Genomic DNA, 16,373 nt, shown 5'->3' with positions numbered 1-16,373 from the left:
CTCCACCTGAAGGATGCTAGAGTGGCTGCAAGTCCTCTGAGCCACAGTTACTACTACTGTATGTAAATAGACAGCAGTGTGTGGAAACACTGATCTGTATGCAACCTGCACTACTCATGCTGCTTTAAGGGAATATCTGGTCCTACTTAACATATGAAATGTTGCATATGTATTATTTATACATCATGTACACATGCCTGTACACAAGGAAAGAAGTAGAAAGGAGTGACTGTCTTTTGAACTTAATTTATTAAAGATGTTATTTCTGTCAGAGTTACTGTTTGTTTGTTTTTTTTTACCATGTGTATGAACTCCGACAGCATCATGGTGCTTTTTAGCCTTCTATAGCTGATTGTTTTTGTTGTGTGTACATAGCTGAGCTGCAAGCTTAAGGCTTGGACTTTTTTGACAGCTCCAGTCCTGTCGTTTTTTGGCCCATTTTGGAGAATCCTTCACAATTTTCACATAATGCCCCCACTGAGCTTCATTTTGCTCATTTTTCATTCAGCACGCCCCCCTGCCCCCTTTTAGCAAATTTTGGGACAATCCACCACCCTTCCCCATTTTGGACTTTTTTGACTGTCGTTTTTTTTTTTTTTAATTTTTCCCGTTTTGGAAAATCCTTCACCATTTTCATACAAAGCCCCCACTGTGATTAATTTTACTCATTTTACATTCAGCCCGCCCCCCTGGCCCCTTTTAGCAAGTTTTGATGTGTTTTTCAGGATTAAATATTAGGCATTAAACAGGTGGCTAGAAACGCCACTCTTAAATTATTGCTTATATTGATCCATGTCTGTCTGATATTTATATAGCTGCTAAAAATGTTCACCATAACATTTTATAAGGCCAAAGTATGTCAGGGTTGTCCCTCCGAGAGAGAGAAAAAAAAATGCAGCCTCAAGATACTGTGATGAAATGTAAAGCCTAAACACTCGAGGGAGGCTAATTATATTTTTAATACAATAAAGTTATAAAAACATACATAAAGTACATACATAAATATACAAATATATTAACATTTATTCAAATATGAGGTTTGTAAACATTTCACTTTTTGATGCTTATAAGACATCAAGGCATACATCTTCTGTGAGCTGATAGTACTGGAAAGCATAAAGGCTGATACTCTGTCCATTTATTTGCCCAGTTATTTGTCTCTGAAAAAGGAAGAGAAGAATCCTTTCCCTCCTTCTCCCTTCACTTTCAAAGACTTGCTTCTTTGGAGTCCTACTGAACTGTTTTTCTCTCGCTGCTGTTCCTTCTGTCTCTCGTCCTCTCTTTGCTGCACCTGTTGATTGATCACCAGTCGCATGTCCTCCTGCAACAAGAAAAAAGGTTCAGATGGAAAAATAATGCTGCTTGTACACTGTATCCAAAATGTGTTAGCATTGCACGCAGACTCACCTGCCAGGCATCCAGCTCCTGGGACAGCGCCACTTTGTGTTTGATGGTGTTGAGAAGCTGTTGGGTCAGCGAGTCTTTCTCCTGACGCACTGTGGCCAGTTCACTCTCTAAAGAACTGAGAGTTAATATGAAATTAGCCAAACATAATGACCTTCAAAGGTTCAAATGAACTGAAATGATTTCAATATGTTGTTGTGTAGCATTACCTGTAGCTTGGCTTTTTAGAACTGCCTCTAAACGGTTCTATTTCTTCCCTCAAAGCCTCCAGCTCTTTTTGTTTAGATTGCAGCTGCAGAATATAAAATTGAAAGGCACATATAATGATCATTTAACATTTATTCTACTTATCTAAAACATTCACATTTTCATAGTCTCTATAAAGTTTAAAGATTCCCTCCAGAAATGTTTGAAGACATATAAAAAGTCTTTCCATAACTAGCTAAACATTTTTCCGGAATCTATTAGTCTACATCTCCTTCTTCTCAAGCCCAAAGTTTCCACACCAAGTCAAGTTGCATTAAAGTGTCAAACTCTGCACATAAACATCATTCTGCACAGTGAAGGACAAAACATATTTTCGAGTGGAGGGCAACTTTAACTTTAGCAAAATGTGGTAAAACTAGAATATGTCTTATTTCATTAATTAAAAGATACAATACAATGTTGTCAGCTACATAGACTACATAGGCTCTGTTATTCTATTTAACCTGCATTTTTATTGAATTTAAACGAATAAGCCATATCTTACAGAAAGTAGCATACTAGTTTGTACAGCAAATAATTATATTCCTAACATAGTTGCAAAGGATTTTTATTTATTTCAGACTTTCTTAACCCACTGAAATTGAAATTAGCAACAAATAAGTGTCGCCTCTGCTTAAGCAAATCAAGTTTTTTGTTCATATTATGTAAAATAAACAGTTGTTTGTGAAAAGTGTGTCAACAGACCTCTTCTTTGAGTGCTTGTATCTCTTCATTTCTTGCTTGGAGGATGGTGGAGTGAGCTAGCAGTGCCTCTTTAGCCTGGTTATCATTGGAAGCACACACAAAAACGTATTACACAAAGCCACAACACTTGTTATCACATGTTTGTGCTTTCACTGCAAAGAGTGGAACATGCTTAGTATCAGATTTTCAAAAGAAGGATGTCAGTACAGCGTAAGAATTAGTACACACTAGCCAAGTTAGACTGTAAAGGTATGAGTGCAGTTGCTCAGTGTATACTGTGTGTGTGTGTGTCTCTGTGTGTACCTGTGATTGTTGAATTTCACTAAGTAGAGACAGAGGTGGTGTGTGTGTACTGTCCAGGATGCTCTCTTCTCCCAGGTTCAGAGCTTTTTGCTGTAGAGAGCGATTCAAGGTGCGCAACTCAAACACCACTCCCTGTTCCTGCTCTATCTACACACACACACACACACACACACACACAGAGACCGAAAGCTGCAGTCAGATCATTGTAAGTAGCCGTGTTAGTGACTTCTGTTAGTGACGAGTTATATCTCCTGCAGTCATGTTCCCCTCAGGCTTCATCTCTCATTGATACATTTTCATCATCATTAGCAGTTGGCCATTGATCCTCACCTCTGCTTCTTTCTCTCTCAGCTTCACCTGCAGTTCTGACAGTCTGTCTCTCAGGCCATCTCTCTCCATGCGGACTCTATCGCTGTCCTCCTGTGTGGCTTTTAGCTGTGTCTCCATGTGTGACAGCCGCTCCAGCAAAACTCTGTTCTGTATGTGAAGGCAAAGACAGACAGAGGAAGGAGAGGTGGATGGTCACAAAATTCTTTATAAGTGTAGATGAAGATATAGAAATGTAGATAAGAATGCCACACTTATATCATGAAATGAGTAATTTGGCATACCAAACATTTAAATCAAAGGCTACTTTCACATTTTTTAAAGTGCATCTCAAAATAAATGCCAGGTGCCTATATGAACATTGAAATAGATTTTGCTTACTGTAATTATTCAGCCCAGTTCATTCTGGTCATTAAAATATCCATTCTTAATGTGCTTTCAAGGTCCACAGTCCTCATTTTGTGCAAAATTGAATTTAAAAGTTTATCTAAAGCTAACATGAAGCCTCTGTCATCTATATTAGTCAAATCAAGTAGATATCTTTCAAAGTTAAAACCTTTTTAGCACAAATTTCCGTCTTTATGTTGTTATGGTCTCTTTAACTATCTATCTTTAACTTGTGAAGATATCCACTTGACTTGACACATTTGAATGGTGGATGAAGCCTCAAAAAAAGCTTCAGATTGCACTTTTAAATATTTAAGGACTGTGGATTTTGTCCCCCATCAATTACATTGAAAGTCAGATCTTCTAATGGTCAGTTTGAACAGGAGGAATGATCACAAAAAGCAAAACCCCTTTCAATGTTCATATGAGCCCCTTGTTATTGTTTTACAGAGTTTAACAATTGGGACCCTGTCCTTTAATTTTATTCGTATCAGTACAACACGATTATAAACTACTTTTGATGGGTTTAGATATGGATACTTATCCTCCAAAGTTAAGCTGTTAAGGGTTAAGCAGCAGAACTGTTGGCTTGTGACAGACTCAGGTCACTAAAACAAGCCTTGAGATTCAACTTCGATCTGACTGCTGTGAATTGTGACTCTTTGACCTTCAATAAAGCCAGTTTAATTAGATTACAGTGTCTAATTATAATTAGACTACAGTGTGTGGCTACAATAGTCACACACTTTGAATATTTAATTATTACAACACATTCTCTGATAAGACTATTGTTGCCTATTGTGTTATATTAAATGTCCCCCTATCACTAGAGTATTTTAGATGGTATAATATGTTTAAGACTGTCAACTATGGCATTGATTTACTCTCGCAAAACACTTGAAAGCTAATAATTTGTCAGTATACCTCTGCCTGTATGCTCTCTATTTGTGTGAAACTGATATTTCGGCTGAAAGATGATTCTTCCATCTCTTCTCTGAGGGAACGAAGCTCAGTCCTCAAGGAGTGCTCCAGTGTAACAGCCTGGGCAGGAGGGAGAAGGAAAAGTTGAGAAGGTTCTTTTGTTCAATGGTAGACTCCCTAAACCTGCTAGTCTGCATTGTTACTGTCTGCATAACTGTTACCCATACACACACATACACACACAGACAATTCCCACACACGTCTGATCTTTTTTTAGCATTATAACATCATCAGAATATTTTCTTTTGTGGGTTAGGGGTAAAGAAACCTGCCTGTTCATTAGCTGTACAAACTCACCTCTGCAAGCTGCTCCACCAAGCGCTGGTTGTGATTGGCTAACTGAGTGAGCTGCTCACTCTCATCTTTTCGCCGGTCTCGCCCCTGGCTGTGATATCGCTCCAGTTCAGACTTTAATGCCACTAAATCTGCCATCAGTTCTGCCTCTTTCTGTCCAGATGCCAGTTCATTCATGTCCAACTTCCTATGAAGAACGTGTTTCTCCTGCTGTAAAGCCTGAGACATTAAATACAAAATTAATGTAATCTATATGCCAATAAATGAATCAGATACTGAACTACATGGAACATTCATTTCTATGCTCTTGTGTATATATTGAAACTTTTTTTTTCTTTTCTTTGTATTCTTTTCATTATTAATTATTTTTTCCCTCAGTGTTGGTTTTATCTTTACTGTTTTAAGAAAATCCATGTTTTCATTGCTATTATCTGTTACACAGTGTTCATACATTGAGTGATTTCAGGTGTAAGAAGGGAATCAAGTGTAGATGTGAAAATGATCCTGTATGCAAAGTGTTCATAATAGTAAATAATAGTAAGTAAAGTTAGTAGTTTTTCTGTTCTTTCCTCCTAACTAAAGTGGTGTTAATAAAGTCTGCATAATAACAAGAAACAGCTTCATCCTCACTTCCACCTCCCTCTCCCTCTGCTCCAGAGAGGCTGCCAGCTCCTCATTCTTCTCCAGTAAAGCCTGGCCCAATTCCGCAGCCAGTATCAGGTCTGTTTCTATCCCGCCTCCGCCATCAATGCCACCAGGAGAGGATGTGGATGAGGGCAGAGAAAAGGCGAGCGATACAGAGGAAGATGAAGAGAGAGGGAAGAAGGAGTCCTCTAGGCTGGGAGAGGGAAGACTGTTTTTCCTTGGGGTAAACATTGTTGACAGTTGTGGGTTTAACCCCCACGTCTTGTCATGGGCATGCAATCCGGACTCACAGAGGCATGTGATCAGTCACAAATTTTAAAAAAAATAAAAAAATCCTTAAATAATATCTTTAAAAACAAAATTGTAGTCCTTTTTGGTCTGAAGTGGTTTGATCAGTTTATTTTTCAGTTTTGTAATCCAGAGTGTGTCCCTGCCAGTCTTGTTCTTCACTGCGGTGCCAATGATCTTAATGTTGGTATCATTCAAGTCTTCTCATCTCTGCTTCACAGATAATCCTGAAGGCAATAAAAGAGACTGTCAACAATATGGAAAACCACTGTGGAACAAATATTGACTGTAAGTGTGAAATTCAGGCCATGTATTAGGAATCGTGTGAGTATCAGACTTGTTGTGTTCCAGTAATATAATCTTACATGGCCTTTAAGGAGGCTTTTTGTCTGACAGGGGCTTTTGTCACTCTGACCGAAATACCAGCCCCGCTATTATCTTTGCTCTGCTCCCCTCCCTGAATTCCAGAGGCATTGTAGTCCGCTATTTGCTACAAATACAATATGTTCATAAACCTGTCTCTAAACGGATCCCTCTTTGCCAAATTATTAGAAAACATACCTTTATGTATGTTTCTTCCCCCAAATAAGTGTAAGTGAGATGCTGCTTCTACATTTCCAGACACTGCATGATCAAGTCCATCTAAATACTGTCATTGTTAATTACATTTAGGTCACAGAAATGTGCTATTAAACTCACAGCCTCAGTCTCTCCTGTCATGTCTGTCTTTAAGTATGATGTCACCATCTGCCATCTCAACTGTTGATACCATGAAACCATGCTGCCATCCTATTTACCATCATTTAAAAGCAAAGTAAACAACTAATTCTTACTTTCACATGGTTTGTTTTCCATTATGAGAACTGGCAGAATCTGTATTAATCCATGTTGTACCTGACTTCGAATGAACAAAAATTAAGTCTGACTTACCGGACAGTTCCCAGCCAACTCACGCCAAACAGGTATAGTCTTCCTGTTTGGTGAGTGTGTGTATGTGTGTGAGCATGTTTGTACAAGAGAAGCTCAGCTGGTTTCCCTGGCAGTGGAAACATACAGTATGTAAATACAGTCGTTGGCTCCACCTCCTGAGTTTAACAAGGTGAAGAAGGGAGGAAAACAAAGAAAGAGGAGGGAGGATGGTGTATTCAGATAGCCCCTGACCTGACATCTAGTGGCTAAACAAGGTAGAGAAAACATTGATTAACTCAGAGGAATGTGTTGCTTTCAAAGTAGAGCACACTCTTGTTTGAATGGGGGTGACACAGGGTGAGAGACGGAGAGAGGAGAAGGTCAGGACACAAGGAGGGGTCTGTCTAATCTGGCCCTCCTCCTCCTCATCCCCCATCCTGTTTACCTGTGAAGGGTTTGAAAGGAGCACTGTGTGTGTGTGTATGTGTGTGTGTGTGTGTGTGTGTGTGTGTGTGTGTGTGTGTGTGTGTGTGTGTGTGAGTGTGTGTGTGTGTGTGTGTGTGTGTGTGTGTGTGTGTGTAAGGAAGAGGGGGTTGGCAGTATTAGATAAAAGGGGCTGCCATTACTACACCTCCTTCTTAGAGAGGGCACACGACATTCACTGAGCATTAAACAAGGCCATTTGGATCAGTAGGTGCACACATACAGACATGCCTTCTAAACTCTGGCTAGCTCTTTCTATGTGTCTTTTGCTACCAACCTCTGATGCTGGAAGACAGATGCCTAAACTTTCTGACAAGAAACTCTGCGCTGACTCTGAATGCAGCCGTAAGTAGCACACTCACCATCTTGTTTTTGCTGCTAGTGATTGCTGTGCTATAGTAGTTCACTAAATATGTTGTGGTCATATTATATACACTAAAGGCAGAAGAGTTGAACTGATAAGACACAGGCAGAACCTTTAAATTTGATTAATGAAATATTGTAAAATGATGCTTCTTTTCTTTCCCCAACTCTGAATTTACTGTGCATCACTCTCTCTCTCTCTCTCTCTCTCTCTCTCTGTTTCATTCCTGCACAGACCCTATCTTGATAGCTCGTGCGCTGCAGGATTACTACCCTGGAGACTGCAGGTTCATTCCCATCAGACAGGGGCAGCTCGTCTATGTCTATGCAATGCTGAAGGACAGAGGGAACCTTTTCTGGGCGGGCAGTGTGAGTGAAAAAAAAGTGACAATATGTTTGTTTGACGTACCTCTTAACCACAAAATCTTACATAGGACTTGATGCATCTTTGTTACAGATCATGAGGACATGACATATCCATGTGCAGCACTCACATTCATCTCTGAAAATTGTTTTATTTTTGTCTGTATTATCTATTTTCAGATACAGGACTCTTATTATGGACAACAGGAGGCTCGTGTTGGCCACTTCCCCAGCAGTGTAGTGGAGGAGACGCATGCTCTCATGCCAGCCACCACTGAAGTCAAGACGACTGTGAGTTAACACACACACACACACACACACACACACACACACACATCAAACCAGCGTCACTTTTGGACATTATATGGACTTACATTCATACATTCATTTTCTAGATTTAGCCTATCCATTACCATAACCACTGACCCAACAATCAGCTTTTTTCCAATTGGGGACACAGCCTTTGTCAAGTTCCCAATTAACTGGTCCTAAGTCTGAAATTTGTCCCCAAAGGTAGTCTATGAAAGAGCACGCACACATGCATAATGCAATACTTTCTCTTTACCATATACCTATGTATCTTCTTATTTCCAGAAATGGGACTTCTACTGTTACTGAACTGGCTTTCACCAATGAAGAGAATTACCTTCTTGACATCACAAGATAACTGAAACATGATTGCATATCCACACTGCTGATTTAGGGAGATAAGGCCAACAGCTCTATTAGATTGTAATCAGATTTAAACACAAACTCTTTAATAAGAAATCAGAAAATCTGAAGAAAGAACTGTTGCTGCTTGTAACTTTCTACATTTGACTCCTAACGTCTGTTTTATTGATTGATAGAAGTCTTGTTGCCTGCACTCTGTTCTTTGTTTTGCAGATATTTCAAGTATTTTTTTGTTGCCAAAGTAAACATTAAATACAGTGTTGAAGGAAGAAACACATGTAAATGGTGTCTTTTTTCTCATTCCTGGCAACAAACAATGTAATCTACATCCAGCAATAAAACAAATGGCAGTACTGGTGCAGAAAACTAAAGTAGGATAGTTTTGCAGTACTGACTACTAAAAGAGTAGTGACCTGACAAAATAGAAATAAAGACCTTTCTGAGCTAATTAAACATTTCCTGATTTGTCACCTTCTTGTCCCCAGTTCCACTGAATGAAAAAAGGAAGTCTCTGGATATAATAAAAAAAACACAACAAGCCTATAAATGTCATATTTCATCATTTATTCTATTTGATATTTTCTGTGTTAATATGCCAGGGGGTTGTAAACCAATATGAAAGAATGATAAAGCTGTAATTCTTGCATCTACAAGCACATGTGTACTCACTCTCTTATGAAACTCTCTCTCTCTCTCGTTCGCTCTTTCTCTCTCTCTCACAAACACACAACACGCACACACACACACACACATACACTTTCCATAGCAGCTCAGAGGCCATGCTCCCCAGTGGAAAGGAGCCCAGTGATAAAAGCTGTCCGTCTCCAAATACAAGTTCTCTCCTTATCCACTACTTCCCCTCCCCCTGCGCATTCACCCTCACACACCTGGTCCCAAGTCCTTCGGTAGCTTTTTTGTGAACACACAACTAAAAAAAATGACAGTATATGCCTCCAGAGAACTCCCTCCTCCTAACACATACAGGAACCAACACTATCCTGTTCCAACAAGTAAACAAAGCACAGCTGTCATCTTACTCATACCCATCCAGACAGTACTGTGCACTGTAGATACAACAATATTAACATTTTTTTATGTTATTACCTTAGGAGGGCAATTTTGAGTCTTTCTGAAACAAATATGTGCTGCAGGCTAGTTTGTGATTAAAAGTACTGAACATGTTCAATCAACAACAGCTTACAATTTAGTCACTTACAGGGGCCAGTACAGATATCATATAACATTCAATGACTGCTGATTGGAAAATAAACAAGTCAAATTCAAAATATGATTATACCTTAAATGTGCCTTTTACATACATGGTGTTGTGACTATCTTTGGCAGAGAGGTATGGTTTTAAGACTTGTGAGAATCAACTCTTTGGAGCTCATTATCCTGCACTGTTAGACATATTAGTCTGTGAATTTAAAGCACCATTGTCTTGCAGAAATATGAGTAATGGTGAGTTAGGAGTTAGATACTGGTTTGTAATAAGGCACTTGCCCTTGTAAATGTCTAGATACTGTATGCATGCTCTTCCTATATGTGTACTGAACTGTAACAGGTTAAATATAAAAACAGGCAGTAGTTTAGGTTAGTCATGAAACAGGGTCTAGGTCGTCCGACTCTGCTCTACATTTTCTGTTTCGCTGTTCCATCATCACTGGCTATGGGAATGCTGCGCTCTGGTCCAGGAGTTGACCGAGGTGCAGTGATTGTCAGGACACCATCAGATGACAGACTGGAGGTGATGTCAGCGCATGACACGCTGGCGGGAAGCTTGTACTTCCTCATAAACTCTCTTGACACAAAGCCATGGTCATCCTGGAAACAGAATTAATCAGTATGTCAGTTAACTGTTAACAAATTGGTCATTTCTGCAGATCTGTACAGTCCCTCCAACCTGTCTTTCTTCATGTTTGCCGTGTATTGTGATGAATTCATCATTGACGTTGACGCACAGCTCATCAGGTGAGAAATGCTTCACATCCAGATAAATGATGTAGCGATCCTTTTCCACGCGCATCTATACAGACAGCACACCTGTTAGCAATAGCACTGAGAAATTTTGTTGCATGCCTGCAGCCTGGAGTAGGCTGGGCACATAAACACAAAATAGCTGTAATTTCAGGGCAAGAAACTTGTGACTCAGCAAGTGCAAATCTCAAATGAAACATTTCTGGCAGCCTAGCACATATTTTACACGCTGCAATGTATTAGTTATCATGGCTGATGTTACGGTTAATACTATTAGAAGTGATACTAGTAATACATCTTCAGTTAGCAGTCAAGTTGTAGAAGTCAAGCACAAATGTGAATTTTACTTTACCTCACTGAATCCATTTTCGGGCCAGTTCAACCAGCGCATGAATGAAGGGCGCATCCAGGGGAAGGACCAGGAGAAAGGCCACATCATTGGCCAATCTGTGAGAGGTTCTGTCATGGACATGTCAGAGAGTCGGTGTGGGAAGGCACGGCGGTACCAGGGATACTGGATGGGGATTTCCATGATGAGATTCCAGAAAAATTATGGATGTGAAGGAGGATGACTCTTAGTTTCAGTGGGTCTGAGGTGGGTTCTGCTGTGCTCCCCTGCAGCACATTTATAGGCCTTTCCCTCCCCTCCCACCCCAGTTCTGTCCATGCATCCCCCCTCCCCTCCACACCCCCCACCCCATGCACTCTTGCATAGTGACCCTGCCAACAGGCTGATCTTTCTGGAACAATGATGTCAACTGTTTATCCCTCCATTGCCCTCATTGTTTCATCTGTCTGACTGTGACTGGTTGTCTCTCCCTCTTTCTCTTTAACTCTATGTCTCTCCCTTCTCCCAGTCATGAGGGGACTCTGGCTAGGAATACTGCTGATGCCCTGATGCTCTTTCCCAAAGGAAATGCCCCCGTCTGGATCTGCGTGTGTGTGTTTGTTTGAGGAATAGCTGCCAGAGCATTAGCCAGCTGTGCTCTGAGTGCCAGAAGCTTTAGGTTTGTGTGCGGAGTGGAAGTGTGGTTGAATGGGAAATGATGAGTTTGTATGGGACAGAATTAGGTGACACTCTAAGCGTGTATAATTTTGCAATGAGCTCAGATGAAAAATATGAAGTCCTCTCCAACTGTCTAATAGTTGTGTCAACCAAATTTATATTTCTTTCAGGCCCTGCTTTATCCTCCAAGTCATTTTGTGGCTTGTGCATGAGAATGATGCACATTAAATTTGTATTATCTACAAGCACTCAGATTTTACAGAAACATTTAAACCATCATGCAACAACTGATAGAGTGCAATCCTTTCCTTTTTCATCGCCAAGCCATGGCATTAAGCCTGACTAACACATCTTATCTATTTTCTAATACTGAAAACCAGGGAATCATCCAAGGAAAATAATTAATTCTGTTATTTTTTTGTGCTTTGTACAATGACAATAAAGACTTTCTATTCTATTCTATTCTATTCTATTCAGATTGTACTGTACATAATCATTTCATATTAAAGTATGGTGACCGTGTTGTCATTTGGACGGGCCAAGATGAGTGTGGTGACAGAAGAAGAAACTATGTAACAATTACAGGATAACATCATAATTAATGCTAAAATATTGTGAACAAGTAAGAGTCATCATATCTGTGAAGGGCCTTACTAATGTCTACTCTACAGTAACAGCCTATCTATTTAAAGTTTCTTATCATTACCCAAGCCACCATTGCCAAGAAAGGCAAACATGGTCATGCATTTATTCTAACTTTATTTGTAAATACTCTGCTAAATTAACTATTTTTTAAAACAAATTCAGGTGTATAGCTATATGATTTTATGTTTCTAAGTGTTTAATGTGGTGGCTGATTGTTGTCCTTAAAATATGACCGCCTGGGGAGTAGCAGGACTAAACAGCCAGAATGAACTGAACAATGTCTCTTTAATAAAGATCCAGGTATGCTGGCACCACAAAACAGAACAGAACCAGGCAGAAGAAGGTAGAACAGAACTGAACAATGCAGAGTACAGGATCCAACAAGACTGAACTGACTGAAATGCAGGGCTTAAATTAAAAAAAACCTTGAACCAACAAGTAGATGAGGTGCAGTTGGGGAATGAGGATATTAATCAGGAGAATAGGAAAAAGTTAGGTTTGGGGAAACACTAGGGCAGGGCTAACAAGGATGATGCAGGGCAGGTATGGAAGGAAAAGCAGAACAGACACAGAAATAAAAACACAAGCAGTAGAAAACCCAATCCTCTTCATAATGAACCTACATACATAAACCCATCTAAGAATATACACTACAACCTGCAAACCCTTAATTACATCATGATGATCCAGTTATTCTAGCATGCTATTAAAACAAGAGAACACGTTATTAATTTTAACAAATTTGTTTTTTCATAATGTTTGGAGGATGAATTACAGAGAGTCCAGCCACTGAGCAAACACAGTCAGTCTCTGGATAAAGATGTGTGCTAAATGCCCTGAGTGTAGAGGACATGTAGAATGGACTATAAATTGCTGCATCTTTAACTAAAGTGTCAAACTCCACAGTCACATTTCACAAGTAGTGCCAAACAATAGTCTATCAGTTTTCAATATCAGGCCAACTCAACAAGCAATAAGGGAAAACTCTGAAGACGTGTGGTGGATTGGTGGGGACACAGAGCCAGACTAGGACAGATATGTATCTATGTAACGTAACCCTGGTTAAATGTGTTTTAGCCAGCTGTCCTTTTGCTAATTAAAAGTACACGTGCATGAGCCAGTCACCTTTGGTGAAGCCATTGTTACTGTTAGGTTGCTTTCCGTCTCATTATCGTCGTTACCATGGTGACGTGCTTGCTTGCCTCGGTCGCTTTGAGCAGCTTGTTGTTGGATTTAAACTAGTTAGTTTACAGAAGGAGGAGACGAAATACGTTATTTGGTTAAAATTACAGCTGTGACCACTGGAATGGACTTTCCAGCATCTTATTATGGGAAACTTGACAAAAGAAACCCAGTTATTTCAGCTTTTGAACGAGATATTAGCTCGTTTATAACGCTGATGAGACGTGTAGCGTCCTCCACCAGCAACGACAACAGCTTGTATGCTAAAGGGTAACGTTAACTGCTTGTTAATTTAGCTGGCTTTTAGTTTGCTAGTTTATCTTTATTCTGCAGTCACAGTTAAGGTTTCAGTTTTACAACTTTAACGTAGCGTTAGGTCATACAAATGTAGTTTAGACGGGTAGAAGAAAGGTTAATGCACATAATGTTAGTAGAAAAGAATATTTTTATTACAAGAATAATCCTGTTGACGTGATGTTTACCCCGGGGCCCAAGATGTCTTTAAACCCCACAATCTCATCTCAGCAATGACTCAGGAGCTTGTTTGTGATTGTAATCTTTTTTGCCAAATGAGCAAGCAGAATTAGTATTAATTTAATGTCATTTGTCAATGATAAGTCAAATTGATTGCTAAGGGTGCTTGATAGTCAACGTACAGCCAGGAGAACACTACTACTACTACAACTTTAGATTTCATATTCATTTGTCCTCTTGCCAGTCTGGTTACATTATACATTTTAACAGTATCCTGTTTTTAACTTTTGATCTTGAAGGATCAAAATCCTGGTGGAGATATGGAGAAACTACAAACATCGACTGCCTTTAAAGTTATACCAGGAGCGCATGTTGCAGATTGCAGATTTTCTCTGTGGAATTAAGGTAAATGACAGAACCCTAGATACAAATGTAACAGCTTTTAATTAAACACTTATTAAGCAGTTATTACAGTACATTCAGGCTGGTGAAATGTCAAATTAAATCACAACCATTATTTTGTCTTTCTTCCCTGTCTTCTTTGTGTGTAGCTGTACCAGCTGGCTCTGTGGCAGGGCTACAGTCCCCACCTGCTGCAGTTCAGCTCAGTAAATATAACTGACATCACGGATGTGGACCACTTAATGGCTTGCTTCTTCCCTGAAGGTTTTGATACAGACCAAGATACCCTTGACATGAAGGTATTGTGCCTGTTTAAGGTCTCCTTGATAGGCCGTAAAGTGAACCCTGTTATTGTTTACTTGAAGTGGAAAGCAATCTATGCTTGTTGTCTTTTGTATTACTAAAACATGTTGTCAAATTATATGTTGAGATGACATTACAATATACAGTGTCTATATATTTATACTGTGTGTGTGTGTGTGTGTGTGTGTGTGTGTGTGTGTGTGCGTGTGTGTGCATGTGCGATATGTGTGCGGTATGTGTGCATGTGTAGATCTGTGCAATGCTGGGCTGTGTGCAGTGTGTATTTGAGCTGGAGAAAGGGCACAGCATCCTCGGCCAGAAGGGACTCTGTAAACTGCTGCAAGTGCTGAACTTCATCAGGATCATGATGCAGGCTTTTCAGCAACATGAGCACCTCTGTTGGCATATATACAATGGTATATTATTACCAGTGTTTTTCAATATTTGTTTTTTGTCCAACAGAAATTTTCAGCAGAATAAACTGAGTAGTCAAAGTGACAGACAAGACCAGAGGAGAATTTGAACATCAGCTAACAAGGGAGGGTAGCTAGAATAACTTTGTGAGCAAAGTCAGTGTTCACAAACCCTAACATTCCCAGAAATATGTTGGCACTATGGTGAAGATTACATACAAGTAGCATGCATCACCTAAATGACGATTTGTTGGTTATTTTAAGTAAGAAGGTGTACTATATTTGATATTACATTTCATATTATATTGTAGGTCTAATATCCTACTATATTTATTTTTTCATTGTGTTCCAGGTTCGTTACTCATCTACAATATCTGCCGTTACCTGATGACCATGAATTGTAGCGCACAGGTACTTACATGTAAAATGAAGCTTTTAAATGAAATGATCTCGTACAGACTACACATCTTATAAACATCCTTTTCAAAAGATTGCTTTTTGATGTTTAGTGCACTCCCTATATGTGATGCTGGCTGTGAATCAGACTGGAACTCATATTAACTTCTGATCACTGATGCATTGGAAGATGTGTAAAAACATATGACCTTACCATCCCTCTGGTGTGCAAATATGGTGAATTAGAGGGACAGCATGCAACTCCTAAAATTGAGTGATACTTTTACTCAGTGAATGATGTGATTACTTTAACATATAATGTAAATATGTCTGTGTTACTGTTGTTTCTGTCCTGTCCAGGCACTGGAGTACCTTTTGTGGGCAAGCATCAGTTTAGAGCTGTCGGTCCCTCTGATGACTGCTAAGTATCTGCCATGGATTGTTACACTCTACTGTGCTGTCTGCCACTGTTTCTATGACAACCTTGCTACAGTGCAGGCAGAGGTGAAACACACGTCATCAACATCCCGACACCTGCAAACACATAATCTCTGTGATGTCAAAAACTAGGCTCATTTAATGAGTCACAAATACCACCTGTTGTTGGTCTGTGTGCAGATTTCTGTTAGCCAGCCCGGCAGGCAGCAGTTTATTTGGTGTTCATTAGTTTCAGAGAAGATTACTGAAGATCTATATAATAAAATTCTGCTCTGATGTTTATCTATCTGCTTTATCGAGATACCACTGCTCTCAACACAGGTTTAATTATTCATTCCTTGCTTTCAGAGTGTTAAAAGAAAAATAATGGTGACATGTTTATTATGTATGGAAATTTTGTATGAAATTGAATCCACATATTGAATTCACATATAGAAATGTCCTTTTCTGAATTTGTGGGTTTGTTTGTGTGTCTTTAAATGCTTTCAGGAATTTGCCAGGAGAGCCCTTGGAAAAATCAATGACCTTGCAGAGCTGGAGCAGCAGAGCGGAGTTCCCGCCACCAGAGAGACTCAGAGAGCTTTCAAAGAAGCCTCTATCAAGGCAGGAGAATCCTCTCATCAAAATACCTTCAATACTGTAACAGTGATTAAATATGACAGATAATTCATACTTCCCAGTATGACAGTGTGTTTCACTGTCAGCAGAGAAAAACATCAAAAAGGAGTACATTCAAATATAAAACCATAAGCGGTCTACATATCTAA

At 39.5% G+C, this 16,373-nt stretch overlaps 4 protein-coding genes across 4 annotated transcripts in view; 2 read left to right on the top strand and 2 right to left on the bottom strand.

Annotated features, from left to right (window-relative positions):
• Positions 1-1,059: 1,059 nt before the first annotated feature.
• bicdl2 (BICD family like cargo adaptor 2) lies at positions 1,060-5,680 on the bottom strand. Its single transcript, XM_053331868.1, has 9 exons — positions 5,278-5,680; positions 4,651-4,866; positions 4,297-4,413; positions 2,989-3,135; positions 2,659-2,805; positions 2,356-2,430; positions 1,614-1,696; positions 1,408-1,522; positions 1,060-1,321 (listed from the first exon to the last, which is right to left on the bottom strand). The coding sequence occupies exons 1-9, from the start codon at positions 5,521-5,523 to the stop codon at positions 1,151-1,153; spliced, it is 1,317 nt and encodes a 438-aa protein (XP_053187843.1). The 5' UTR covers positions 5,524-5,680; the 3' UTR covers positions 1,060-1,150.
• Positions 5,681-7,146: 1,466 nt separating this feature from the next.
• mia (MIA SH3 domain containing) lies at positions 7,147-8,403 on the top strand. Its single transcript, XM_053331936.1, has 4 exons — positions 7,147-7,317; positions 7,571-7,704; positions 7,879-7,989; positions 8,293-8,403. Exons 1-4 carry the CDS (start codon positions 7,200-7,202, stop codon positions 8,314-8,316), a joined length of 387 nt encoding a protein of 128 aa, XP_053187911.1. The 5' UTR covers positions 7,147-7,199; the 3' UTR covers positions 8,317-8,403.
• Positions 8,404-10,002: 1,599 nt separating this feature from the next.
• Positions 10,003-10,936, bottom strand: LOC128371484 (alpha-crystallin B chain-like). Its single transcript, XM_053331814.1, has 3 exons — positions 10,700-10,936; positions 10,274-10,396; positions 10,003-10,194 (listed from the first exon to the last, which is right to left on the bottom strand). Exons 1-3 carry the CDS (start codon positions 10,877-10,879, stop codon positions 10,003-10,005), a joined length of 495 nt encoding a protein of 164 aa, XP_053187789.1. The 5' UTR covers positions 10,880-10,936.
• A 2,368-nt stretch (positions 10,937-13,304) lies between these two features.
• Positions 13,305-16,373, top strand: part of LOC128370906 (cilia- and flagella-associated protein 54-like) — a 72,040-nt gene continuing 68,971 nt past the window's right edge. The window contains exons 1-7 of the mRNA XM_053331090.1: positions 13,305-13,450; positions 13,954-14,059; positions 14,206-14,355; positions 14,610-14,775; positions 15,125-15,183; positions 15,529-15,672; positions 16,096-16,209. Coding sequence (XP_053187065.1) covers positions 13,305-13,450; positions 13,954-14,059; positions 14,206-14,355; positions 14,610-14,775; positions 15,125-15,183; positions 15,529-15,672; positions 16,096-16,209 — 885 coding nt within the window. The remainder of the gene's footprint in view (positions 13,451-13,953; positions 14,060-14,205; positions 14,356-14,609; positions 14,776-15,124; positions 15,184-15,528; positions 15,673-16,095; positions 16,210-16,373) is intronic.

This window comes from Scomber japonicus, chromosome 13 (assembly GCF_027409825.1).
Source record: "Scomber japonicus isolate fScoJap1 chromosome 13, fScoJap1.pri, whole genome shotgun sequence".
NCBI lineage: Eukaryota > Metazoa > Chordata > Actinopteri > Scombriformes > Scombridae > Scomber > Scomber japonicus.
This window is presented reverse-complemented; position numbering and strand designations above follow the sequence as displayed.

What these genes read in the sequence shown, in the direction of transcription:
- LOC128371484 (XM_053331814.1), bottom strand. Translation starts at nt 10,879, where the DNA reads ATGGAAATCCCCATCCAGTATCCCTGGTACCGCCGTGCCTTCCCACAC. An exon ending in CCGAAAATGGATTCAGTGAG is followed by an intron (nt 10,397 to 10,699) that starts GTAAAGTAAAAT and finishes CTGTCTGTATAG; the next exon opens with ATGCGCGTGGAAAAGGATCG. An exon ending in GCAAACATGAAGAAAGACAG is followed by an intron (nt 10,195 to 10,273) that starts GTTGGAGGGACT and finishes TTCTGTTTCCAG; the next exon opens with GATGACCATGGCTTTGTGTC.
- bicdl2 (XM_053331868.1), bottom strand. Translation starts at nt 5,523, where the DNA reads ATGTTTACCCCAAGGAAAAACAGTCTTCCCTCTCCCAGCCTAGAGGAC. An exon ending in TAGAGAGCATACAGGCAGAG is followed by an intron (nt 3,136 to 4,296) that starts GTATACTGACAA and finishes CTTCACATACAG; the next exon opens with AACAGAGTTTTGCTGGAGCG. An exon ending in AGGAGCTGGATGCCTGGCAG is followed by an intron (nt 1,322 to 1,407) that starts GTGAGTCTGCGT and finishes TTCTTGTTGCAG; the next exon opens with GAGGACATGCGACTGGTGAT.
- mia (XM_053331936.1), top strand. Translation starts at nt 7,200, where the DNA reads ATGCCTTCTAAACTCTGGCTAGCTCTTTCTATGTGTCTTTTGCTACCA. An exon ending in CGCTGACTCTGAATGCAGCC is followed by an intron (nt 7,318 to 7,570) that starts GTAAGTAGCACA and finishes ATTCCTGCACAG; the next exon opens with ACCCTATCTTGATAGCTCGT. An exon ending in CCACTGAAGTCAAGACGACT is followed by an intron (nt 7,990 to 8,292) that starts GTGAGTTAACAC and finishes TCTTATTTCCAG; the next exon opens with AAATGGGACTTCTACTGTTA.